Raw genomic sequence first — 26,491 nt, 5'->3', positions numbered from 1 at the left:
TTTCGAAAGTACTCAAATGTTTCTTGTTATAGACAGAGAGACAGCATGCGCTACTGCTAATGCTTATCAAATAGAACTACAGCTCTGAGTCTTAATGCTTCATTTTCTTAGTGGGTATTCTGTTAACACAATGCAGAAATCAGATTAAACTGACAGAACAATACAGGCCCTAGAGTGTAACCTGATCATTTTCATGAATTGATCTATTTCCTTATAATGTGTTCTGCACTAATCGAAGGGCATAAATAGGACTATTAGCTACACATTGATACAATATATAACTGATATGTGGCTAAATTATTCCTAGTGTGTTTGTACATTTGTGAAAATGAGAAAAAGTGTTGAATCAAAGGGCAGGAAGTGCTGCTTGAGGCCACTTCCTGTTGTGGCAGAGAAGATACATTAGCATGTATTAGTTTCTTTCATATTTGTGTATTGTTTTATGTGTCTAGCAAAGCTGTGTCTTGTGTGTGTGTAGAGTCTGGCCACTGCTGTTGTACAGCTCTATATGGCCCTTCCCCACAGTCCAGCCCACTGGAGTCTACAGCATACTGGAGTGGCGTGTTTTGTCAAGGACAACCCACGCCGTTCATACTTCATCCGCCTTTATGATATAAAGGTTCCTTCTGCAAATATTTACTATCATTTTAATTTAAGTGAAATAGGCTATATTTACGGTTTTTAAAGATAATGTTGTTTTCTATTTTAATAATAAGAATACTAAATGTGACTAATGTGTACATATGGTTATGTAAGTGTGTGTTTATGCATGTTTATGTATTTCAGGAGGGGAAAATGATATGGGAGCAAGAGTTATATAATCAGATGACTTACTCCAGTCCAAAGCAGTTTTTTCTCAGTTTCCCAGCAGATGTAAGAATACATCCATTAATGTATAAATACTGTATACATTGTGTTTCTTGAGGTAACTCTAAAGTAATGTATGACTGATTTTTATCACCAGTGTTTGCTCACTGTATACAGTGTCCAACAGAATTATTGGCATGAAAATTACAAAAATTGATGTTTTCAGTTTGTGCTCAGAGATTGTAACAGTTTGAGAGAATTTTAATCTAAGTAAATGGTCAATCATTTCCCTTAAAGGAGCAATATACATCTGTATGTTTCAGGACTGCCAAGTGGGTCTAAACTTTGCAAGTGAGCAGGAATCGGACCTGTTCAGAAACTCATTAGAGGAAAAGATCAACCAGAGAGCCAATCGCCAAGGTCAAATAGCAACACTATCACATACACTATTCATCAATCACATACCCTATTCATTTCGGCTTGTTAAAGCTGTGGAAACCTATAGACGGTGTAGATAACATTAGATAAACTGTAGTATGTGAACATGATTTTTCCAGCCTCACACCCAGTGTTTATGGGATCCACTCACCCAGACCAGGATAAAGTGGTTACTGAAAATCAATGAACAGAGGCGAACCTAGAAATATGTGACTTCTGACAGATTTTATGTAGTCATTATGTCTTCATTTTATCCAGAGATATTGTTGTGATCCTGTACGTCCGTTGAGGAATCGCAGTAGACTCGTGTTTTGAAGACTTCATTTCTTTCTTGAAAAAGATCGGAAGAACATGGTCATGCTGAACATGGTCTCAAAACTGTGTCGCTTCCCCCTGTAATAGCCCAGTGCATAAACGAGCCTTCAAATGAGATAGCGCCTTGCAAAAGGGCCCCCTTTGTTGCTGTGTATTATTTTAAAATGAAAATTTCTGATTATTTAAATGATCAGCCCTCGGGGGCCCTCTCAGTATGCGGGGCCCCAGGCAATTGCCTGCCCTGCCTGACTTGGAGATACGCCTCTGTTAGTGAACAAATGTATAACTGTCTGTAGCACATGTACAGTTTCAGCACCCACATTGTGGATCTCAGTTGGACTGTGCAATACGAGCCTTTAAATATGAGCATATATACTGTAGATGTACTGTATATGCTGGACAGGCAGTGTGAGATGTAACCAAATATCAAAAATTCTAAAATGGCACAGTGTCCGTCTGGTCCCCATAAACAAATCACGATTAGCCGTCTGCTACGACAAACACTCGATTTGCCCCAACCACAGAAACTGAAGTAACTTCTTTCCCACTCACTCAGCTTCTTTGTACCTGAGCAACTTTGAGTGAACCTGCATGTAGCTAGCACTTTAGCATTTTATATGCATCATTTGAGCATTGTAGTTTATGTGTACTAAAGTAGTTGTACCACATGTTTTGTGAAAAAGGGCAATGAATGGAATAAGTTTGGCAGAGAAAATGTATATATATTTATATCAATACACCCTGCCTGTTTTTCTAGCACTGGCACTGTTGTTGTTTACATTGCTGGGGAGAGACACACCCAACATTATGGACTGCCTGAGCAAGATTGTTATTGTAAATTTTTATCCTTATTCTTCATGTATTTTTGCAAACAGCACATTCATGATACTTATTAGAAGATATGCAGCAGTACATAGTGCCTTTTACGGTATACTGTACACACACACACACTCTCTCTCTCTCTCTCTCTCTCTCTCTCTCTCTCTATATATATATATATATATATATATATATATATATATATATATATATATATATATATATATATATATATAAAATGCTGTAAATGCTAATTTGTTAATTTGTTAATTTGTTAATTTACCATTTTTGTGTTGGATGTAAATAGACCACTAGCACTTCAGTTAATTCAAGTTATTTAATTCTATGCTTCTACAGGAAGTAAATGTGCACCTCCCAAATGTGAACGTACACCTTCCAAATACTACACTCTAAAAAACACTGGGTTAAAAACAACCCAATTTGTTTTGTTTTTTTTAGCCCAACAGCTGCGTAAATGTAGGACAAAACCCATTTTGGAACATCAAGTTGAGTTGTTAATTTTAACTCAGTAAATGGAGTGTTTTTCAACCCAAAGGGTGGTTTAATTATTACAAAAATGCTGGGTAAATTATATTTCATAAATGGGTTAATATTTTCAGGGTTATTTTTACCCCTTGAAAATGTCAAATATACCACATTATAAACAAATATGTCAGCATGGTATCTCCTTTATTTATACACAATAAGGTGTTAAGAAACGTATTGCTAGAGCTGTCAAAGTGGTGTTTATATATGACACAAATAAGTCATATATTTAAGACAAAAATGTCAGATTTTGATCAAAGGAGATCTTTAAAACATTGAAAAAAAACCAACTTACAATCCAGTGGGCATTACAAACATGTAAGCTAAAGCTAACGAAGATAGTGATGCATTTAATGTCGTAAACTGGACTTTTATCGCACATTTTTGCTTTTTCTAGTTTACAGTAATGGTTTAATGGATAAATATATTGCTACAAACCTTCACTCAGTCATGTGTTAATTGAACACACCTTCATGTCCAGATAATGACAACACATTTAGTGTTGCTTTTAACACAATCAGTGTGTTAGTACATTTAACACCTGCTGTGTGTTAGTACATTTCCACATAAAGATGTGTTAAAAAACAACACAAAAATAACACAGATGTGTTGCTAATACTTTGTCCCCTACAATTATTCTAAAATGCTCTTTGTTTGTATGCTAAAATTCTACTAAAATGCTCACAAAGTAAACAAACAATTGCATGAAATTCAGGTGACATTTGTTAAAAACCAGCACCTCACCAGCCTCCATCTATATTTTTTTTCTTATTAGAAAAAAGACAGAGTTCTCCAACTGAAGGTAAGTCTGTGCAAGTGTGCTTTAATATATACATTTGTCAAATCAAATGCCTCTGTTCTATTTCATGTTTGGAAGAAAAGAGGTTAATTTTCCTTTCTTTTTTCAGAAAAACGAGCGCTACCACCCACACCCCCATCAAATGGTCAGTACTATATTATTATGAGTCCTGTATAACCTAAAGACCCATAGGTTTATACCTTGAAGTTAGTTGCTGAGTGTAAATATTTTCCTGTTGAATAATGCTAAAGATGGTCTGTGTGTCACTGGTGTGTATACCTACTTTCAGGTTTCAGATATTGTATGCTGTATTTGTTTTCAGGTCCACTGATGCTGCCAGGTGGTATGGCCACAATAGATATCCCAAACCCAGACATTTTGGCCTCTCGGTATCGATCTTCTAGTGTCCCTGTGCCTGCGCCTGCTTCCTTCTGCAAAGGAAAGAAAGACAAGAAGGGCAAGAAGAAGGGACCTCGACTTACCAAGGCAGATATCGGTGCACCCAGTGGTTTTAAGTAAGTTTGCATAAGTGGCTTTCAGAATAATTGAAATTTTAAATTCTCATTCTTTTAAAAAAATGATCTCACATTTGCTTTTTCCTTAATTCCAGGCATGTCACACATGTAGGATGGGATCCAAACACTGGGTTTGATGTAAGAAATTCCTTTTTTCACTCTTTTCACATATTTTACAGCATTCTTAAGCAACTACAATGTGCCAACTAATGAACACTGAATAGCTCTAACATAATTACTGTGGAACTAATTACTAATTACTGTGGAAATAATTACATTTGTAATGTGTGTAACTTAAAAAGAAACACTTAAAATGTCTAAATGACATAGAACTGCTTTGTAATAAAAGAACTCACAATTACAAAAATTAAAATGAAGAAATACAGTATATACTATAATGAATAAAATAAAGCAATTAACCAGAGCAAAAAGCACAAATGAACAGTAACACAAAAAATAGACACATTTAATGCATTTAATATATAAGTTAAAACAACCTTTGACTTGACCAGAGGGACTTTCTACCATTTGTGTTTGTAAGAGCATCTGAGAAATATTGAAGCAGTGTGGTAATGTGGGCTAGATTTTTTTTTAATTAACCCATAAATATGACTTTTACAACTTATTTAATTATAATGATATAATTCTTAATTTGCTTATTGTGTTTCTCACATTTAATAAGGATTGTGTACATTTGTGTACAAAACCTATTTGTGTTGAGCTTTAGTCTAAGATTTTTGACAAAAATACATTTATATACAATTATATGTTTAGTTTATGGAAAAACAGCACATTTTGTCAACTGAGCAGTTGAAGACCTATAAAGACCAAATATTTTAGTTATTTTACTTTCTTCAAATGCTCTTCAATATTATTTTTATGAAGGCAGTGTAGATTTAACCATCGTTTTTTTGTGATTTAACAAGTTTTGACATTCTGATTTCATTTTTAATCAGTGAGGAAAATCTAATTACATTCCATCATACATTTTGAGATCGATGGAATTTTTCTAATTTAGGTACAATTTCACTTTCGTCATGGAAACGAGATATTTTGTCTTAGCTTTAGTCAACAAAACACTGTGTACAATTAAGTGCAAACAGGATAGTCTTTACAGTGATTCATGTGTAATAAACCTGTTTATTTTATTTTATTCTAGACCAATAATTTGGACCCAGATCTGAAAAAACTGTTTTCTTGTGCTGGTATCAGTGAAGACCAGCTGACAGACAAAGAGACATCCAAACTTATCTACGATTTCATTGAGCAGTCTGGTGGCCTGGATGCTGTCAAAGAGGAGATGAGGAAGCAGGGTGAGCGCTGGCTTCATGGATCCTTATAAAATGTTTTTTTTAATGTATTATTTTTGTTATTACAATTCCTGAATCCATTATTCCTTATTATTCCTTTATTATTCAGACCATATACAATACCTCTCACACCAGTATTGTTAAATAAAGTTAAATCTGTTTATACAAATAGCACTTCAGTTACATTAGCAAAGATGTCACAAGTTCTACTGTCCACACAGATGCAATGGTTCCTCCATCTCGGAGTATACCCCCAGTCCCAAGTGGTGCACCTGCAGCCCCTCCACCTCGTGGGGACCGGAACCTTCCTCCCGTCCCTGGCCAACCTCCACCAGCTACTTCCCGTAATCAGAGAGCTCCACTTCGTGGACCCGTTCCACCACCTCCTCCAACTGGAAGAACTGGACCTCCACCTCCTCCACCTCCTTCTGGTGGTTACTCAGCTCCCCCACCACCTCCCCCCAGTTCTTCTATGGGTGGAGGAGGAGCACCTCCACCTCCCCCTCCCCCTCCACCTCCTCCACCTCCTGCTCCGGTCATTAGTTCCAACAGCAGCAGCCCGGTCAGTCCTTCTACAACTTCAGGAAGTGGCAGAGGAGCTTTATTGGACCAGATACGACTGGGCACCAAGCTAAAGACTGTAAGACAGAGTGTTATTTGCAAACATAGGGCCGTATTCAGAGTTGGCTACTTAAGGTCAAAAATAGCCTTAATATTTACGTGGGGAAAGTTATGAATATTCAGAGGCAGGTAGTGCATGTACACCTATGAAGTTGGAAGATTTCTCTTGAGTGAACTATTTGAGATGGGGTTTTCCCATAATGTTTAGACCACCACCCTTAACCACAAGCACTTGCCTTTAAGCCTTGTTGTCGACAAAAAAGACTAATATGATATATGCATGAATAGTTCTAGTGGTGATTATCACATTTATCAACATTTGTTTTTATTTAACCTATATAGCTTCCACTCTCATTATTTGTCAGATAATGAAATAGCACTTGATCCAGCACATCCTATTATTTAACTTTTTTGACAGTTAATTGTACATACAACTTAATTATGCCACAAGATACAAAACTGAGGTCATGAAGTCCTAAAGTGTACACAGAGAGTGGTTATTTCAGCACACTTTTTATTAATTGTTCAGTTGACAAAGTAATTAATTAATGCCAAGAAAGGGTGCCCACACTTGAATGAATATCTCATCTGCTACACTTAAAGCTCACTTTAAGTTAATTCATAAATATATGAATGTCTCTGATGATGTCTCCTTATATTTTCCAATCAAACTGTCAGACAGTTGTGGAAAAATGGGTTTGTGTAACTCTTGCATAAGTTCTGAAGAGCACCTGAAGAGATGTGTGTAGTTATTTCTGGGGTCTGAAAACTAATGTGTATATAATGTGTGTGTGTGTGTGTGTGTGTATATATATATATATATATATATATATATATATATATATATATATATATATATATATATATATATATATATGCATATATATATATATATATATATATATATATATATATATATATATATATATATATATATATATATATATATATATGCATGTATGTGTGTGTGTGTGTGTGTGTGTGTGTGTGTGTGTATATTTGCGCTTTCTCACATTTATGCCTATATATTATATTCTATTATTATCAGGTTACAGACAGTCCTGATCCTCATCCTTCATCACAAGATCAGGGTGGTGAGGGCATCGTTGGAGCTCTGATGATGGTGATGCAGAAAAGAAGCAAAGTCATTCATTCCTCAGGTAAATATCAAAGCATAACAAATGTTGGTGAAATGATGTATGACTCTGTGTTTTCTCTATGAGATGCCTCATAACTATGTCTAATTTCAATCAAACTTTTCTTAGGTGATGAAGAAGATGATGGAGGTGAGGATGAAGATGATGATGAATGGGATGACTAATGCCAATATCCATCTCTGGTAAACAGTACACACCCTTGTGTACACACACACACAGTTGTTAAATCTGAAAAAAAAATATGTCGGTGTCTCAGTAACTGTACCTCAGTTCGTTATCACCTTAAAAATTATATCTAACATGAATTTATACAAACTGTCATGTAAAACTTGTAAAACTGTGTAATGTAAAACAGTATAAAACTGTTACAACCAGTAATAGCAATTTACATTTTGTTTGTCAAATAATACAAGTGTCTAAACTGTACAATATTTAGACATTACAAAATGCAGTTTACATGTAAATTGTTATTTGGTCAATCCTTTTTCAAACAGAATTTGCAATCTGTTTTTTTTTTGTTGTTGTTGCCATTTTGGGAGGTGGAGGAAGATGTCACGGACCACTAGTAACCCGAATGATTCTTTTAAGGGTTTAGGTGATAACAAATAGTAGTATTATTAAAACTGAATAAAGCAAACTCATTATGCAATCTGTGAGAATATTTTTCCCGTTTGATGGCAATTTTCTATATTTAGCATTTCCCATTTGTCCAAATACATCTTTCTTTTGTTTACAAATGCAAAAATAACTAATCACTCTGAGAATTTTACATTTAATATTATCTCTACCTCTTATTTCTAAGCCTTACCAAAACATTTATGAGTCCAACTGAACTTTAATCATAGACAGAAATAGTTATAGATGTATGATAAATTAAAGGAAAAACTGATGGCTCTGTTGTCCTGTAAGAGGTATTTTGATGGCATGGTTTGTCCACTTGTTCCCTTAAAGGGATATGTCACTGAAAATCAGTCCACAATTATTCTGGCTAATCACCTTTATCCTATGATGAACCATTTCTATCCTAATGGAATTGGTCTCTTCCAGAATGTTAACTGTTCCAAACCACAGGGCACAAAAGCTCACTGAATGGCTTGTTGAGTATGAAAATTACATTAATCGTATGCTATGGCCTTTACAGTCACCAATTCTCAACCCAACACCTATGGGATATTTTGGAGAGATGGGTTAGACAGCGCTCTCCGACATCATCAAAACATCTTTGGTGTTCATCCCTTCGGTACAGTTACAGAGACTTGTAGAATCAATTCCAAGGCACACTGAAGCTGTTATGGTGTCTCAGAGAGCCCCAAAACCTTACTAAAACATTTGTTTTTTTCCTTTAAATTGGTCACATCTGTATTTGCTCAAATAGTTCTTTAAAAATATATATAGCTCAAAATGTTATGGACTGTGTGAACTAGATAAAAAAAAAAGCAGAACTGACTCTGATGGATTTAAATGGTAATGCGTAAGGTTAGAAATAGAGCACAAACTGTTTATTTACACTACGTTTTCCTCTAAGAACTTATGGAATACTTTTATGAACAGGAAAATCATTAAATATGATTTAATGCAATCTTCCTAGTTTCTTGATATTTTGATAATAGTTCTATAAAAGACTAAATGTGCAATGACAACCAGAGGTTAAATAAGAACAAATACAGCAGTTTATTGTTATGATTATAAAACATCTATGAGTATTTCCAACCTCACAATATAATCATAATAAAATATTATTTATTACAAATGACCACATTAACTTAAGCTAACAAAAACACAGTGAATACATAAGAGAATTATTGTAATATGCAGCCACTTGAGCAAAGATAAAGAAGAACCAAAATCATCTGTATTGCATACCACATTTTCTGTAAAAAGCCCATATCTTTAACCACAATAACATTTAAACGACTGGAAACTATTACAGTTTGGACTTTCGTGCAAGCCCTCAGACATCTCTGTGCTTTCCAGCTGAAATATACATACATACAAACAATGAGAAGTTTTGAGTTTTGTCCATGTCCCTAAACTTTTCATACAAAATGAATTTCAACATTGTTATTTCATTTCTTCCGGTCAAATGACAAGATTACATTTTTTTTTTAATCTGTCAAATTGAACTGCATTAAATCTTTATCTAATCATTTCTCACACTGAATTCATCATACTGCCAAAAAAAAGCACAACATGCTTACAGAATAGACTAAAAGACTGACACTTATCACAACTGAGGAGAAAAACAAACCTTTTTGCTACAAGCATCTTTGTGAGCCTGTATATTCTGGTCCTGTTAGTGAGTACACACCATGATATAAAATCTGCTATTCCCAGTCATATTCCACCACCAAAGAGCACAATGGCCATGAATATGTACATTCTCAAAATAAATATGTTGTGTGGAGAGAGAGAGAAAGAAACAGATAGAGAAAGAGAGAGTAATAGAGTTAAAACTTGACAAACACTCAAATACCTACCACTTCAGTGTACATGTGTAATAATCATACACATAGGCAAGCACAAGATCTGCCTTTATACACAAGCACAAGACCACAGCTGACCACAGAAAACATCTACCACTTATATGCAAAAGGTGCAAAAGTTGAAGAACTACTATTTTTGTGTTACAAAGTTCAAATACGGTGATCTGGAAGATGCAATAAGTTACAGAAATTCCCACCAAAATATGACCTGATTATGCAAGGAAAATACCTTACATGGTTGTCCCACATTACTTTCTCAGTACACGACTTTGTTTCACAGGACAGAAACAATTAGACTGTTATTTTCCCCTAGAATTATATACTCGCATTCATAAGCACAAATGTACAACAGCCATAAAAGTCTGTTTGACTCATTCTCAACATTATTTTTTTGTGTGAGCTAGTGCTCCAGTTTTTAAAGCATTCTCAGCTTTATATACAGTATTTACTTTTTTGTGTGTGTGTGCTAATCATTCTTACTATGACAGGAGGCTGGAGCAGATTTTGGTCCATACATCTATCTTGCAGAAACGTATCTCATCATTCCTGTTCAAAACAGCAAACCTTCAACCACCTCCAAATCCTAGTCGTTTCCTCACTATTAGTAGATCTTAGCCTTTAGAGTAATAATTCTTGGTGATAATGCCACTTGGGACTTTAGCTATTGCAAAAAAAATGTTAGAAACACTGTTTGCTATTAATCATTACGAATAAACACATCATCACACTTGAATGCAAAATTTGCAGCTGTGATTTGTCTGATGCAGACTAGCTCAAGAGTACTTACTATCAAAGACTGAAAAGGAACACTACAATATCTACCTTTATACATCCTGATTTATAAATCACCCTTGGTCTTGATAACATAAATATTGGTCAGCATAATGCATGTCATAATTACATCCCAATACAGGACCAAAAAGGCTTCTTTTCGATGAATCAGCAGACGGCTGTGCCGTGAATGGGGGTGGAATCATATAGAAGTCCTGCACAGTATTTTTCCACTGCTGTTTTCCACACACACTGAGGACTAACAATCATCTGACTCAACACAACAAGCTTTAAATACAAGAACTGCAAAGCAGTAGAGTTACACAACTACAATGTTTATGGAACACTGATTTTCCTTTAAATTGTCAATGGTTAACAAAAGAGACTAATCCGTATATACTAATGCTGGTGTGAATCAGTTTTCTTTTCTTTTCTTTTGGAACATATACACTTACTACAGGCAGCTGTGACTGATAATCAGTGACCAAAGTGCGTAGGTACAATGTAGGTGTAGCATACGTGCTAAACTGCTAGGTCAGTGTATGTAAATTATTTCAAAATGCACTGCACTGCAAACATGTAGACATGTATTGTAACTTTAGACAAGCCAAAGTAAAACTGAGCTGAAGCTACTGCACCATGCGTCTTACCCAATATCCAACATGCAGTGTAAAATTCCCAATTTATAAAATAAGTCTATTGGTTTTGACCTTGTGCATGGCCCCAGGGGATGAATATGACATTAAGCTTAGAAACAGTTTTTAGTGATTCTGCCTGCTCACACAATGCACAGAATGCAACCAAAAAGTGGCTTTGTGAGTATTTTTTCCTCAATACATTCACTGCACCAGCAGCTCCTCAGGGTCCTGTTTCTCTGTATGCCTGCGGTTAGTGCGCTTGGGCTTGTGAGGCTGCTTCCAGTAGGACTGGCAGTACTGGTTGATGAGCGTCACCTCGGGCTGTGAGTGTGTCTGGCCTGGTGGGGGCAGGGTTTGAGGTGGGGGTGGAGGAGGAGGTGGGTGATGCTGCTTGTCGTGTTGGTGATGGCGCTCAGGATCTGAGGGGCCGTCTGGAGCCGTAAGGGCCTCCACAATCTCACGGTCGAGAATACGCAGGGCCACACGGGCCAGCGTGTGCTTGAAGTTGTTCTCTGTGGCCTGGCAGTGGTAGACACCAGAGTCTGATTGGCTAAGAGATTTCAGCAGGATGCCATGAGCCGTCTTCAGGACATCTTTATCACGACTGAGCTGTGAAATCACCAGGTTTAAAAGGATATTACTTCAATTATTGGAGAAATTGACTGTAAACAAATAAATAAATCAGTGATCATCAGTGTGTAGTAGGAGAATATCAAGGTGATGGGACTTGCATGATGATATCCCTTATATGCAATATTTTAGCACAACTCAAGTCATCTTAACTTGCCAGAGATTTCCCAGCCAGTGACATGCTCCTGCTGCAACACAGGGCAGCATAACACATACAGTACAGAGTAAAACTCTAACTGCCCTCTTCCCAATACATGAGTCCATGATTGGTTAGTGTCACTCTGATTAACAAGGTCTCCCTGATTGAGAGTACTCCATCCATCACACCCAACAGCATGAATAGATCTGCTCCTTTCGCTTCCAGCTACAGATGGCTGTGTAATCATCAGGTTTCAAACTTGCGATCTCCTGATGATAGGGCAACATTTTTCCATTGCACCAGGAGCATAACTAGTATGTTTTTAAATTAGTTTAATATTAGACTTAGATTATGTTAAGCATCTGCCATAGACGTCCCTGTGAATTAGCTAGAACTATATAAACAAGTACACTATAAAACGGTATAATGGTAAAAATGAAAATCAACTGTTTTGTTGCAAGAAAAACACATTTTTGTACGTTAGTTAGGTATGTTAGTTATACATTTTCCTTTTTTAATTGAAAATGGGGGTGCAGACTTTTTTTTTTAACTCAGGAGTACTTCTAACTGTTAGCTTCTATCTTGTGCAGTGTCTGTGCATGTGCAGTCTGTAAGCAGCCAGAGGCAAACTGTTGCACTTGCTTTTCATGACTGAAAATCTTCGCAGAGTTGCTTGTGAGTGTTGATTTGAAATCTTACCGCTTTACGCTTGCCATCTTTCTGACAGAACCACTTCACAGTAGCTTGAGGAGACCTGGGCTGGCACTCCAGAAATGCACTGCTGCCCTCCACTCCGAACTGCACCGTTTCCTTCAGACGCTTCTCTACTGAGAGACAGGAAGAGATGCTTAAGCAGCTGATGCTATTTCTGCCGATGTTTCTGCAAATTTGCAAAGCAATTCACTGTAGCTTACACGTACTACGGCCTAATAATAGGAACTGTCATTAGTTTATTTTTTTTGTACTTCCCTTCTCTACGAAATGTGTAAAGGACACGTAGCAGAACATGTGTAATAGGAATAAATGCATAGAGGGATTTCTTTCTCTCTTTTCCTAATGTATTCATAATCACATGCACACACCTTTAGAGTTGAAGCCCCTGCACTGACGTAACGGGTCGCCATGTTTGATATCCTGTCTCCTGCTTCTCCTAAAGAAAGATCAACAGACATTTTCCATAACAAGAATCTGAACCATGATTCTGATCTTACACATACACACTGTTAAAATAACATGCATTAACATTAACATAAAAATGTTCTGGGTTAATAAAGTTGTTAATAACAACCTCTTGGTGGCTGGGGTGAAAGCAGAGCAGCTCTCTCCGTCCCAGGCGCAGTAGGGGTCTCTGGCCAGGCAGCAGTCTGAGCAGGCTTTACCATACGCAGGACAGCGATGCAAAGACACCTGGGTAAGTCCTCGTGCCGATGACACGTACAGCTGTTGCTGTTAGCCACAATAGAGTGAAAGCCCATAGTCACACCACATAGATAGGTCAACTTGAAGACTGTTTCATGAAGGATTTATTAAATCAGTTCTACTTCAGTCAGTTTTGCTCACTCTAGCCTATAGTTCTAACCTTGTATGACCTCTGTTTTTGTTCTTCTGGTTTTTGCTCCCTGTTTTGCCTTTGACTCTGTGGTTTGATCTTTTTGCCCTTCATGGTATTGAACTATGCCTACTTTTTTCACAATAGTGATTTGTGCAATATTCCACAATCAAGATTCCATCATGTTCCAAAAAACTGTCAAAACAAAGGCATAGAAAATAGATCACTTTTCTAATAGAGTCAATGATGTGTGTTGCAGTAGGGTGGTCATTAACAGCTGTTATACCATGGTCTGTCTGAATACTGGATTCTGGTTGGCTGGAAGGTGTGCTTTCAAACCGTATACTGCACAGGTAGTTCCAGTCAGTTTAACCACTGTTCTAATCTAACGTGCTGCCCATAAACAACTGTAACCATAGTAAAATACAATTACATATTTTTTATCCTTTCAGTTAAAAGGACACCTAGCTGTGGATTATCAATTATATAATAAGTAACACATTTTTACGTATTACATATGATGTTAAATGTACATACGCAACATAATAGTTTACGCAAGTGTAAGCAAAAGGTGTGTATAAGCTGTATACGTTAAAATATTTCAGTTTCAAACAGAGATTTCTAAAACAGAAAAAATCCATTTAAATGTTTTCTTCCATGTTTTCTTGAACAATAAATAGTAAATGAGTAGAATGGCTAAATAGTTTTGGACAAATAATTTAAATAGTAATTTTAATTTCATAAATTAAATAGAATTTTACTGTATATTTAGCTCATATATATGGTGTTTGCAATATATTATATATATATATATATATATATATATATATATATATTGCAATATATATATCAATCAATAATAATTCTATCAATAATAATTCTTTACCCTTTTAGAGGAAATTTTCAGAGTTCTCACTGGTGCAGGTGTCTGAAAAACATCAGTGATAGATATTCAGCTGTTTTGCGTAGTATTGCAGTTGTCACACATAACGTTTTATTAGGAAAGACTTCATCTTCAGTCAAAAGCTCATTTATTCATTAAAAAATACATTTAATATGATCTTTACCCTAAAAATCTCCACCTCTTCAAGAATGAGCTCTTCGGTTGTGCTTGTATCTTTCGGTAGTACAATCACCTTTTGGACTGTTCCTCTGTCTATCAAGCAACAAGTCAGAAGCATCACTTCAGAGAATTTTAAGAATCAAACAGACCCAGAATGTTCATCCTTGAATTATTTATAAAATTATTTTCAGCATTTGTTAGTTTGTTTGTTTTTAAAAGGACACTTTTATAAGTATGCAAGTAATCACATACACAATTCCAGTAAAAAACAAAAACACATTTGGTCAGAAATGTACCTGTTCCCAGAAAGAGCACCTCATATCTCCCATCCACAGCATCCACCATGTCCACAGCGATAGTGGTGAAGCGGTAGTCCACACCTGTCCGCACCACCAGGGGGCGCTTGTGTGTAGGGTATATAGGATGATACATAAGAGGGTGAGCGCGCACAAAGTTGACAGCTTCGTCAGAGAAGGCTTTGGTGCTGTGGACTCCAGGAGTAAATGTTCCTCCAGGACACTGGGTTTAATCAGAGAGAAGAAGAGCACACTTTAACGATTAATCCCCAAAAAAGCATGGCAAAAATATCTCTCTGTAGAAAACGTTTAAAAGGGAATGAAATATAATACACTACAGTACTACTACAGTCTAGTTTATTAAATGATTTGATTTTCAGGCTTAATAATTTGCCATTGTGGCTTATAATCAATCTGCTGCTCAGGATCACATTATATAATGATTCTCCACATTGGAACTCACCGTCCCGGGGCGCGGATAAGGAATCTTTCCAGTGTAAGGCGTCCACTGGTAATTGTGCCCATGTTTATGAGAAAAGGGTCCATTAAAGACATTTCTGATGTCAGACATGGAATACACACACACTGCTGAGCCTTTAAACACAGACCTAAAAAGAGAGAGAAAAGCAGAGACCCTCATCACCATTTCACTGTAGTCTTACACACTATGGATGTCTAAAGAGTTACACAGGCCACAGTGACATGATGATTTGAAAAGGTGCAGTTTAAAAATTCCTGCTCAGTCTTTACCCAGCAGTGGAGAACAGAGCGTACACCATAGGATTGCGTTCATCATTAGTCCGCTGAATGAAGACATCCCCTGAACATAAAACATTAATCTGTCACTCCACTGGATTCAGAAAATGAAAAAAAAGGAAAAAAAGAGAGAAAAAATCTAAATACACAGTCTTACTTACTTAGTTCATCAAAATATGTCTCTACTCCATCTATCCCAATTACAGAACAGACCAGACGTGCTTTCAGGAAAGTTGTCCACTTATTTACCAGTGACCTTTGACCCCCATCATCATTCTAAGGGAAAAAAAGACACAGATAAGATATATAACATTAATTTTGCAAGAAAATGCATGTTATTTTCTCTGTAGATGATGAATAATGGACCAAAGGCATACATTAAAGCCCTTTTCTATAAAACAGTGTGAAACTACATCATCATTATTTTAAACATTATGACATGCTATGATAATATACTTCCATGAGCATTACAGTACCATTAATGATGTTCACATAAACTAAAAGCGGGGGAATGCTGCTTCCTTCAGGGGGTTTTTCCCCGAAAATGATATTTTATCCATTTAGTATCAAAGCTGGAAAGATCATTTTTGTTATGAATGTTTTAGTCCTTAAGCCATGTATGTAATTGTTTTTTTTTTTTCCACGTGATTTTTTTTAGTTCTCTGTCCTTCAGTCATGTATATGCTATGAATGTTTAAGTCCTTAAATCATGCATATGTTATGAGTGTGTTATGAAAGTAATCCTTAGGTCATGCATATTGAAGTGTTTTAGTCCCATGTCTTAAGTCATGTACTGTATAAGGTATGAGTATTTTAGTCCTTAAGTCATGTACAGTATATGTTGAGTCCTTATGTCTTGTGTATGTTATGATTGTTACAGTTCTTAAATCATGTATATGTTGTATGTTATAGTCCTTAATTCATGTGTGTTATAAGTGTTTTAGTTCTTAAGTCATGTATGTTATAAATGTTTTAGTTCTTACATTATATAGTATAGCATGATTTAGTCCTTAGGTAGGAAGCTTAAAATAAAATAAAACATTCTTAATTCTTTTTAAGGGAATTAATATTATATGTCAGAATCTAAATAAAATGTTTTAGCAGTTCTATTCTTACAAGTTCTCACCAGACAAACTCTGCCCACTCTGGCCAACACACTGGGGGTGCTGCCTCCTGCTGCATCCAAACTCTTTTCCCGAAAGAAAAAATACAGCTTGTCATCATTCTTCTCTGTACTATCTGGAATTTTCTGAATTTTGACAAACACGGGCTCTAAGAGAAAGAGAGTATAATAACGGTTAATGTTAAAACAGATATTATTATATATTAATATTTATATTATATATTAAAGAAACAAATGAAGGTTTGAAACTCTGAACTTCAAGCTCAGAATTGATACGTTTTATTTTTTTTTATGTAATACTGATGCTTTAATGATCCTGTAATGATGCTGTGCCATCTAACAGATTCTGATTCATTTCAAAGTTATTAGATGAAATAAAACTCCAAATAAACAAGGGAGTTGCATTTTAAGGTGCCTGAATGTGGAACCTTTGCTACAGAAATGTACATATAGCATTTTGTTACTGTTTATTATGAGTAACTGTAAATAATGTTTTTACAGTTGTTGTTGTTTTTTTTTTTTTAACTATAAGCATGCAAAAGTGAATGTTGAAGCTTACATTTTACAGAAATATTGCATACAAATGCTCCAAATAAACAGGATTGGATGTAAAAAAAAAAAAAAAAAAAAAAAAGTTAAAACAGATATAAACTCAGCATCAATCCTATACATTTATACTTAATATCCATGTTTTAAGTATGGGTTTTTGCTCTCAAAACACATCCTCTTTCTGTTTACATCCTACCATTAAGCCACCGTGAGTCGTACTGCTCTGTCCTGACAGCAGGTCTGTCTCCTAGAGTCCTGAATATGGCTGGATCTGTGCCCATGAAGTCTACATGTACTCCAGCATACAGGTTCCCATCTGGCAAAGGCAGAGAATGGTGTGGAGACAAAAATTAATCAATGTTAATGAAGCACGACTCTGCCATAGCAGCTCACTTCTTCTGAATTTCAGAGGAAGAAGGGAGAGAGGGCGAGAGAGAAGACTCACTGATTAGAACGGCAGCATTTTCTTGGCGTGGATCATAGGGGCATTTTCCCTTTCCAGAGTCCACATAGCCAGGCACCAGTCGGAAGAGATATTCCTGAACGCAAACACATAGACAAGATGATCACCAGGCTTTTACTGTGACAGAACAATACATTTCAAAAACCTGAATGGTGTCGTATATAGGTCTCATATCTGGGCATGTAGGTGTGTGTGTGTAAATGTGCATGTGCACACCTCAGCCCTCCAGCCTCTGTTGACGAAGGTGCAGATGGGCTTGTAAGCTCCAGTGCCACATGTGTACAGATGAGTCCTGTTCCATGGCTCGATCAGTCGCACAAAGTTTGCACATTCTCCCTGTAATGAGACGAAAAGTTGAGTATCTTTTCATACCTCATTTCATCTTTCACCCACACATGGAAAGGTCATCAAAACCCCAAAACCAGACAGTGAGCTATAATTAGATTGTCACTTATGCCTACAGCTAGGCATTCATTCACAGAAAGACCGAGGATTAATGTAGACTTACTTGTCCTCCTTTTCCTGCCATCTTGCACTCCGCTTTTCTTTGGGTAGTAGCAGGCCAGTGGATCTAGGATCAAACATGGAGTTACTCACTACACAAAATATAGTATAATTTATGTGCATACACAGCAATGTATAAAAAACAACAACCTGACACTGCACAAAACTCCCAATGTGGTCTCACACTTGCAAAATTATAATAATTTGTACAACTCAATTTGAATGAAAAATTACAATGGTTAAGATTAATGAGTAGGGTTACCATTCTGTTCCTACTTTCTCTTATGACTACATTTAAATGAAATCAAATGAAATACAGACCTTGCTCATTAAAATATATGAATATCTCATGAGATCAGGTTTTAAATTTCACAGCAAACATGTGTGTAATATACAATTAAGGGCTTTGCATTACGTATGTTTTCTTTATGAAAAAGGATCGATTATTTCTCTAGTATCTCTTTTGCACAAATTATTTGCAAAAAAGATGTCAACAATCCAAATATAAGGCAAAATGAACAGAACAATAGTTACAAAGCAACAAAAGAAAGAATTTGAATTGTTAAGGAAGGCATCTTATGAAATTATATGTAGGGGAGAATGTGAAAAGGTTTGAAGGTAGTAATAGCAGCAAAGGCTAGGCATGCAAATTGTGAGAAAATATTTATATCCCATTCAGAAAGATATATTTTCTTCTATTCCGTAACTAGTATCTAAACATACACATTTTCAATACTGTTGTTATATCTGATAACGAAGGAACATTTATAAAAGCCAAAACGTTGAATGTCTTGGTTAAAATATGCCTTTTTTAATATGTCATAAGAGTATGGACACATCTGCACTCAACTGTTTATCTTGCAATGTTAATTTGATGTGTTCTCTGAAAAACACTGCTTATTCGGTTCAATTCAGTGACTAAAGTATTGACTCTTGCAAAAGTGTATTACAATGAGTGGCTCCTTGTTGATGTTCTGCATGTCCAGGGACACTATATATTCGCAGCTGCCCAGGTAAAGGCGGCCCTGGTCCTGGTCCATGTGGAGGATTCGGTAGTCGCTGGTGTTGAAGGAGAAGCTGAATGGCCGGATGGTCCTCGTTTCCAGCAGCTCTGTGGAGGAAAAGTCCGTGTTGAGTGTTTCGATCCAAGTGGTCTCATAACATAAGGGAGTCAGGAGTTTGGCTTCTGTTAACTATTTAGCAATCAATGTACTCGACATTTTTTTGATTTTGTATTAATACAACTGTGGCATATATTTTATTATATGTAATACCCAGAGATAGGTGGTATAAATGGGCAAGCAGGATTAAACCCTCCCTCTCTTCCAAAGATAACAAGATAACATGTCATTTGTTAGAATATATTCTGTTAACAAACGTGTTGAAGTGGATTATGTTGGACTTTTGTAGAACCATACAATCATAACACACCAGCAACGGAGAAAAATACACAGAATCAGGGGCGTAGGACCGATTTTGAACCTGGGTGGGGGACGCTGAAATGCTAGGGCGGTTGGGGGGCATGCTCCCCCGAAAAGATTTTAAAAAATAAATAAAACACTTAAATGCTCATTTCTAATGACATTTGGGAAAAGAATGAGCTAATTAGTGTGGTTATAAGAAGGTATTTGCAGTGACAGAAGATTGAGAATACTCAGACTGCTGCAGCACTTCATTCAAGGCGGGGTGGAGCTATGAGGTTTTATCGACAATTTGAGTATCCAATAGAGTTATGAGATTTAGTCACAAGCTCTTTTAATATTTTTCATTGGTTAAATGTTTGTAAAACACACAGACAGATGTAAAGGGTCACCAATAGACCATTAATTTATGAAAAAAATAAAAATGCCAAAATATGGAGATACAAGTTCTGATGTATGCCACAGAATAAAGCGACGTTTATTCATTAATGTTACTCCAAACAGAGAATTGTTAATTTAACACACTAACTACTATAATCATTAAGAACAGCTGCTAGTTAATGTAGCTAGACACAGTACAGGTTGAGACTTGGGTGTCATCCTGTGAGGATTGCTGTTTCTGTTGGTAAGTTGAAGCTAAGAGTATGAGTTTGAGGAGTTGTATTTTGCTATCGAAAAAAATCACTCCAATGTCCAGTTTTCTCTCTGGATGACAGTGTGAATTACTATGGCAGTTCTTGATGCAGCACCACTGCCCTACCATGGCGAAGTTTTCCAGAATCATGACAGAAAATGAAACCGGACCATCTCTAACTCCGAGCTCCCACTCACCAACAGTGGGAGCGATCCTCGCACGATGGCGTCCCCACCCCAAACATCCAACATGGTGTGAGGTGAACTAGTTGGCTAACTGATGGCTATCCATACAACTTACAAGCTCGTCCTCCTCAGTCTTTTCTACTCCTATGACCTGCTGTTCATCCTCCTCTGTCCTCTTCCTCTGAAACTATTGTAGGATGCTCATCTCTGTGTCAACATTTTGACTAACGTTACCAGTAAATCGTTTATGGACACGTAGCAATGGCACATATACACAATTTTGCTATGCTACCTAGTTTGCAAACGTATACAAATTTGACAGTTCATAGGCTAAATAATTATTTCGACAACAAAATTGTCGATCAAAACCAGCAATCAGCAATTTCATGGGCTGAAATAGCTACGATATCCTACCTCAAATACAAAGTGGTAAATCTTTCATCTATACATTAGTGTGCACAAGAGTGCCTGAATGCTGTGTCGTAACGGACCTCACCTCAGGACGCAAGATTTTTTTCCACGGATGGTTTTGCTTGTTACCTTGCAGTGACAGATACTTTGCTCTCATCAAGCTTGGCAACAGGCAAATGGTTCAGCACGCCTAACTACTCGAGTCTGACCCCTGCACTTATTATTTTTTAAATTGAATTATGTTTCTAAAAGTTGCAGAATGGATTCATCTGAAGACTGTCCAACTCAGAAATGCTCGGAGACAGGCAGGAAATGTGAAATAAAATGTGAGATTAGGAAAAAGAGGGGTAAACAAAACCTAGATTTTGAAATGTGAGGGGGGGCATGTATAATGGCTCCTACACCCATGCAAAGAATGCTCTGTGAATGAAAAATAATGAAGAAGTGATGCTGGGGCTGATTTGTTTCTAGCACAGACTGTATATTCAGACATCCTATCAATGACAGTCATGTCAGGTGATTACACAGGGTGAAATGCCCCAAATATCTTCATTTGGGCTGATATTATTCCATTATATGTTGCTGATGCATCCGTAACGTCATGAGCAGTGATTGAGAAAGTGCCTGTGAAATACAGCCATGGGAGGAAACATGGCATGAAACCTGGTGGTTATTACTGATTTGAAAAAAAAATCAAAAACATGAATGCAGCTGCCTATCTGAGACCTTGTGATATAATGCATTGCCCAATATAATACGGTGCCCAACCCTAATAGTTTCACTGTTAAGCTACTGACAGACATCATCTCTAATATCATGACCAGCTGTCATGGCTAATACCTTTTTAATCTCACTTACCAACAATATAAACAATATATAAGGAAACCCCTTTGTTCTGGGATCCACCTTCCTACAGGTTCTTGTATAGTTAAGAGTACAAATATGAGGCAAATATTTTTTTCATAATGCGCCATTTTGAACTGAACAGAACATTACAGATCATAGAAAGTAAAACAGGCAAACCTTCACCAAGCTTCTGTGATTCTGGGATTAGTGAAACTGGGATTAGTATCAACACAACAAGAATCTGTTCCTATATCAGCATGCTTAGTTTGAGGATCAAGCACTTTAATCTAATGCATACAGATAGAGCTTCATTTCTCTCTGTCATACAGCAGGTGGCAGTCATTTCGGTGCTATTCTCCCTCGCCGTGTCTATGCGCCTCTTGCTGAGTTCCTCTGTCTCTAATGCTGAGTGTGAACAAGGGACCGGAGCAGGTGCGGAGATGAAAGATTAGTTCAGCTGTCTGAGCATGCTGGATGGCTGCACACTAAACTGTCCCTTTCTGTGCTCTCAGAGCTTTTTCTTCCTCTGTTTTTTTTTTTTAAAAAGCAAATGTTTTTTGTTATCACGAATGTACACATAGCTTTGTATTACAAAGACCAGACAATTAATAATGTCATAGAGGTATCATGTGACTCGAGGTCAATTTAGAGAGGAAGCAAGAAAGACAAAGAGAGAAAAGGCTGCAGGGTGGGGTAGGGACAAGCTGGTTGGCTTTAGATATAAATCTGGAGTTATGAAGAGGTGCTGACATCGTTGCCCTCTACAAGCACAAGTGGAAGTGCATGTTTAGCACAGAGAAACGGTGACACAGACCAAACCTATAAATTACTTCATGTTAACCCCATACCATTCTGCACTTTGATCTCAGAGGATCGCTGAGCTTCCTCCCAAATAATAACCTGACTCAACCAGGGTTCACTGAATAAATAGAAATGGAATTAGTGGTAGTGCTGAGAAGGTCACATTCATACACTTGGTTCTGTTGTTGATTAGATTTCAGATAATGCATACGACAAACCGAAATCATAAATCTGCTCCACGTGAATGCTATTTAATATAACATAGCTGTAGGTCAGTACTCTCACGGTGACCGTAATACCGTCTTGGTTATAAAAAAAAAATAAAAATCATGCAGCAAAAGCTATGTGTATAGGTAGGATAAAAAAAAATGCACGGTGACTTAATGGTTAGCACATTTGCCTCGAACCTCTGGGGTTGGGGCCTCGATTTCTGCCTCCCCCCATGTGTGCACAGAGTTTGCATGCTCTCCTTGTGCTTTGGGGGTTTCCTCAGGGTACTCTGGTTTCCTCCCCCAGTCCAAAGCTATGCGCTGTAGGCTGACTGATGTTTCCAAATTGTCCATAGTGTGTGAATGTGTGTGTGACTGTGCCCTGTGATGGGTTGGTACCCTGTCCAGGGTGTCCCCCTGCCTTGTGCCCCAAGTTCCCTCCGATAGGCTCCAGACTCCCCCACGACCCTGTGTAGGATAAGTGCTATGAAAAATGGATGGATGGATGGAATTGTTGTGACTGTAAACAATGTGACATCCATACTCAAGGTTTTTCCTTTATCTAAACAAAGGTATTGAAATTCTAAACATTATATATTTTATTATCAACTTATATGTAGACTGTATATAGTCATTTTCATTTACGATGCCATTTAAAATCTCACATCCATGAAGAACTATATGGGTGTGTATGTGTGCAGGCTGTGAATTTGATGTTCTTATTGGTGCTCTAACTAGGTGGCGAAGTGTGCTGATGGTGTGTGTGTGTGTGCGTGTGGGTGCATGTGGTTGTGTGTGCGTGCATGTGTGTGCGTGTCTCCCTCTGGCAGCTATATGGGTGATCCTCCAGCCATGTTCACAATCTTACTGGCACTCCCGGCATTCCTGACACCATCATGCTATTCTCAGAGCCCTCTTCTCATCCCTGTCCAACAGGCCTTACCCACAAAATCCACTATCTTTGGGTAAAAGAAGGGCAGAAGGTCAAGCTCCTGCCTGCAAAGAGCAGGCCAAACCTCCCAGATCTGTATATGTATTTACAGAGACCTGTAACTAGGAGAGAATAAGATGAACATGATGCAGAATTTCTTAACTAGGAGTGACTGAAACTTGTTAATTTCATACTCTGGTACTATGTCATTACTTTGCTATTATTATATGAAAACCAAGCCATTTTGTGTTCCCTAAACATGCAATCTGTGTTTAATGTTCATCTAGACTTGTACACAGTTTTCTTAAATGCATATTCATCTACCTTTTCTCATTTATCTGACTCGGTGACACCAGTCTGACCTCATTCCTTTAATCCATACTTTGACATCTCCTAGTCTGCTACATACACAGTCAAATAGTACAAAGCATGTGACTGGGTAGCTTTAGAGAACTGAAATTTTATTGAACTGGATGACATTCTGGCTTCTGAACTCAGATAAGTCACAGTGCATGACCCTTCTTATGAGACCTCCGATCTATATTTACACACAGCTTAGTCATTTAAACATTTGAGCATTTCCTTGCTGAGATTAAGGTTAGGGTTAGATGGTTAAGTGTAGACATAGTATTAAGCAGCTACAGTAATGTTTTTTTTATAGCTTGTTGGATACCACATGTGCCCATAAGGAAGCAATATGTAGCAGTTTTGACCTTGTGGGGGGACAGCTGCTTTCTACCCCACCCTTCCCTCCCACCCCAAAACCTGCAGATTTTATTTTAAAAACTAAAAGAGCCAAAAGATTTATTTTGGTTACTGTGGTTAAAGTTAAAGTTACATTTAGGTGGAAAGATACCATTATTAGATGCATTAATAATTATGGAAGGCCCTCACAAAGATGAAAACATGTGTGTGTGTGTGTGTGTGTGTGTGTGTGTGTGTGTGTGTGTGTATGTGTGTGTGTGTGTGCGTGCAAACTTAAAGTCATATGAGCACAACGGAAGAGATGACATCATGGGTGCACTGTTTTTCTGCTGATTTGGTCCAATTCATCAGCCATTAAGAAACTTCAGTTCAGTTCAGAGTGCCAGTGTGTGATGTGTGATGAAAGAAAGTAGGCTAAGAGTGAAATCCTGACAGGCGATGAATACATGGAAGCATAATTGGCCTAAAAGTAACAGATCTGCCCTGAAATAAACTCTACTGAACAAAACCATATGGAGCAGACTGTATGTACCTGTGTCTTGGCAGTGGGAACAAATGTGCATTATGTATCATATATCTAGTAGGAGATATTTATTAAGTAACTGCAAAGAGAGTTTGGGAGAGAAATGTTTATGAATCTGATTATTGAAATATTTGCCAACTGGCCTTGACTAAGGTGACTATTAGTGTCTGTGTGCATGTGTGTGTGTGTAGTAACTGGTGCCAGGGTTAAATCCACCAGCCAAAAGCTGGTGTAATGCGATTCATTTATGGAGAACAAAAGTGGTCACATTTTCCACTCTCTCTCTCTCTCTCTCTCTCTCTCTCTCTCTCTCTCTCTGTGTCTCACTCTCGCTCTCTCTCACGCTTCTCTTCAGGCTGGCCTCACAAAGCCAGACCGTTTTGGAGCTGAAGAACACAACTTTAGCACAAAGAGAGGAATAGTTTAAATACAGTATATGGATGAGAATAAAATCTAATTAGGATTCCTCCATCAGGAGGAAACCTATTGTATTTGTTAGTATTCTTTTTCTGCTTCTTCATCTTATTATTATTGCTCTCCTTATCTCCATAAAGTGACCAATAACTCAAGATCTGAATGGTAATAAGTTTTGAAATTTGGCACATTCACACTACATGCCACGAGTAACTCCTACACCATAAATGGCTGACATGAGGCCATAGGTGGCGCTACAGGCCACCCCAAAATGTACGTGATTTTCCCTCCGCCCTATAAGTCCAAAATGTCTGAAAATTGGTATACATGCCATATTTCTCACGGGGAACAAAAAATCCATGGGGGGGGGGGGGGGGGGGGGCACAAAGTCCGTCGTGATAGATTTTGCAATACATTGAAAATTTGTCCAAAACTACAAAAATCTTCTCCTCATGAACTGTAGTGTACATGTCTTTCTATAGGGTGATAAGCAATAAGGAATCAAATAAAAATTGGCCGAATTATTCACACATTGTTGAATTTACACCATTGACTTCTGTTGCACACATTTCTTGTGTCCACAAATCAATGGAACATTAACCTATGTACTTGAGGACATTACAATATTTTACCATGTGCGATGGCAACCTTATATCTTCAAAAACAATAACATTAAAATGAATAATAATGTCTGTTACTGCATATTATGTTTAACAACAGCTTTATCGCCCGATAGATGGCGCTGTTTGTGTTGGATCGAGTCAAAGTACACTTTAGTGCATATAGCTTAAAAAATTGCATTGTAAACTGAACAATATTCACTGACTAATGTATTTTAAATAAGCGTTTTTGTATTTCTTTTCAGTTTCAAAAGAAATGTAAGAGAAAACTGTCAAGAAAAAATACACGAGTGCACTTATGGAACAAAGTAAAAAGCGTCAACTTTACTTTTTGCCTGAGTGATCATTCAAGCCGCTCTACAAGCTGAAATGTGTTTAGCTATCTGTATATGCTCACTCAGAATCCCGTGAGCAGAGGACTGATAACTAAAAGATGAATTTATAATCTGCCATTGATCCAAATGCATTGAAATGTTGTATCTGTGGGATACATTTCTCTA

At 37.1% G+C, this 26,491-nt stretch overlaps 2 protein-coding genes across 3 annotated transcripts in view; one reads left to right on the top strand and one right to left on the bottom strand.

The window, feature by feature from the left end:
- wasb (WASP actin nucleation promoting factor b) overlaps positions 1-7,976 on the top strand; it is an 8,349-nt gene extending 373 nt beyond the window's left edge. The window contains exons 2-12 of the mRNA XM_017467869.3: positions 479-619; positions 787-873; positions 1,131-1,227; positions 3,701-3,727; positions 3,834-3,869; positions 4,047-4,239; positions 4,335-4,377; positions 5,399-5,552; positions 5,771-6,189; positions 7,219-7,330; positions 7,436-7,976. Coding sequence (XP_017323358.1) covers positions 479-619; positions 787-873; positions 1,131-1,227; positions 3,701-3,727; positions 3,834-3,869; positions 4,047-4,239; positions 4,335-4,377; positions 5,399-5,552; positions 5,771-6,189; positions 7,219-7,330; positions 7,436-7,491 — 1,365 coding nt within the window. The 3' untranslated portion in view covers positions 7,492-7,976. The remainder of the gene's footprint in view (positions 1-478; positions 620-786; positions 874-1,130; positions 1,228-3,700; positions 3,728-3,833; positions 3,870-4,046; positions 4,240-4,334; positions 4,378-5,398; positions 5,553-5,770; positions 6,190-7,218; positions 7,331-7,435) is intronic.
- Positions 7,977-8,974: 998 nt separating this feature from the next.
- Positions 8,975-26,491, bottom strand: part of sema3gb (sema domain, immunoglobulin domain (Ig), short basic domain, secreted, (semaphorin) 3Gb) — a 37,475-nt gene continuing 19,958 nt past the window's right edge. Inside the window, exons 3-18 of one of the 2 annotated variants that reach the window (XM_017467867.3) lie at positions 19,242-19,402; positions 18,296-18,358; positions 18,004-18,123; positions 17,770-17,863; positions 17,521-17,640; positions 16,779-16,924; positions 15,814-15,928; positions 15,647-15,716; positions 15,360-15,504; positions 14,897-15,119; positions 14,605-14,693; positions 14,424-14,465; positions 13,277-13,434; positions 13,071-13,138; positions 12,688-12,815; positions 8,975-11,828 (exon numbers count right to left, since the gene is read on the bottom strand). In XM_017467867.3, coding sequence (XP_017323356.1) covers positions 11,421-11,828; positions 12,688-12,815; positions 13,071-13,138; positions 13,277-13,434; positions 14,424-14,465; positions 14,605-14,693; positions 14,897-15,119; positions 15,360-15,504; positions 15,647-15,716; positions 15,814-15,928; positions 16,779-16,924; positions 17,521-17,640; positions 17,770-17,863; positions 18,004-18,123; positions 18,296-18,358; positions 19,242-19,402 — 2,150 coding nt within the window. In that variant the 3' untranslated portion in view covers positions 8,975-11,420. The remainder of the gene's footprint in view (positions 11,829-12,687; positions 12,816-13,070; positions 13,139-13,276; positions 13,435-14,423; positions 14,466-14,604; positions 14,694-14,896; positions 15,120-15,359; positions 15,505-15,646; positions 15,717-15,813; positions 15,929-16,778; positions 16,925-17,520; positions 17,641-17,769; positions 17,864-18,003; positions 18,124-18,295; positions 18,359-19,241; positions 19,403-26,491) is intronic. The other variant, XM_017467868.3, reaches the window with a different exon arrangement.

The sequence above is a fragment of the Ictalurus punctatus genome, chromosome 5 (genome assembly GCF_001660625.3).
Source record: "Ictalurus punctatus breed USDA103 chromosome 5, Coco_2.0, whole genome shotgun sequence".
In the NCBI taxonomy this organism is placed as follows: domain Eukaryota; kingdom Metazoa; phylum Chordata; class Actinopteri; order Siluriformes; family Ictaluridae; genus Ictalurus; species Ictalurus punctatus.
The sequence above is the reverse complement of the archived record's forward strand: the minus strand, read 5'-3'. Positions and strand labels throughout refer to the sequence as shown.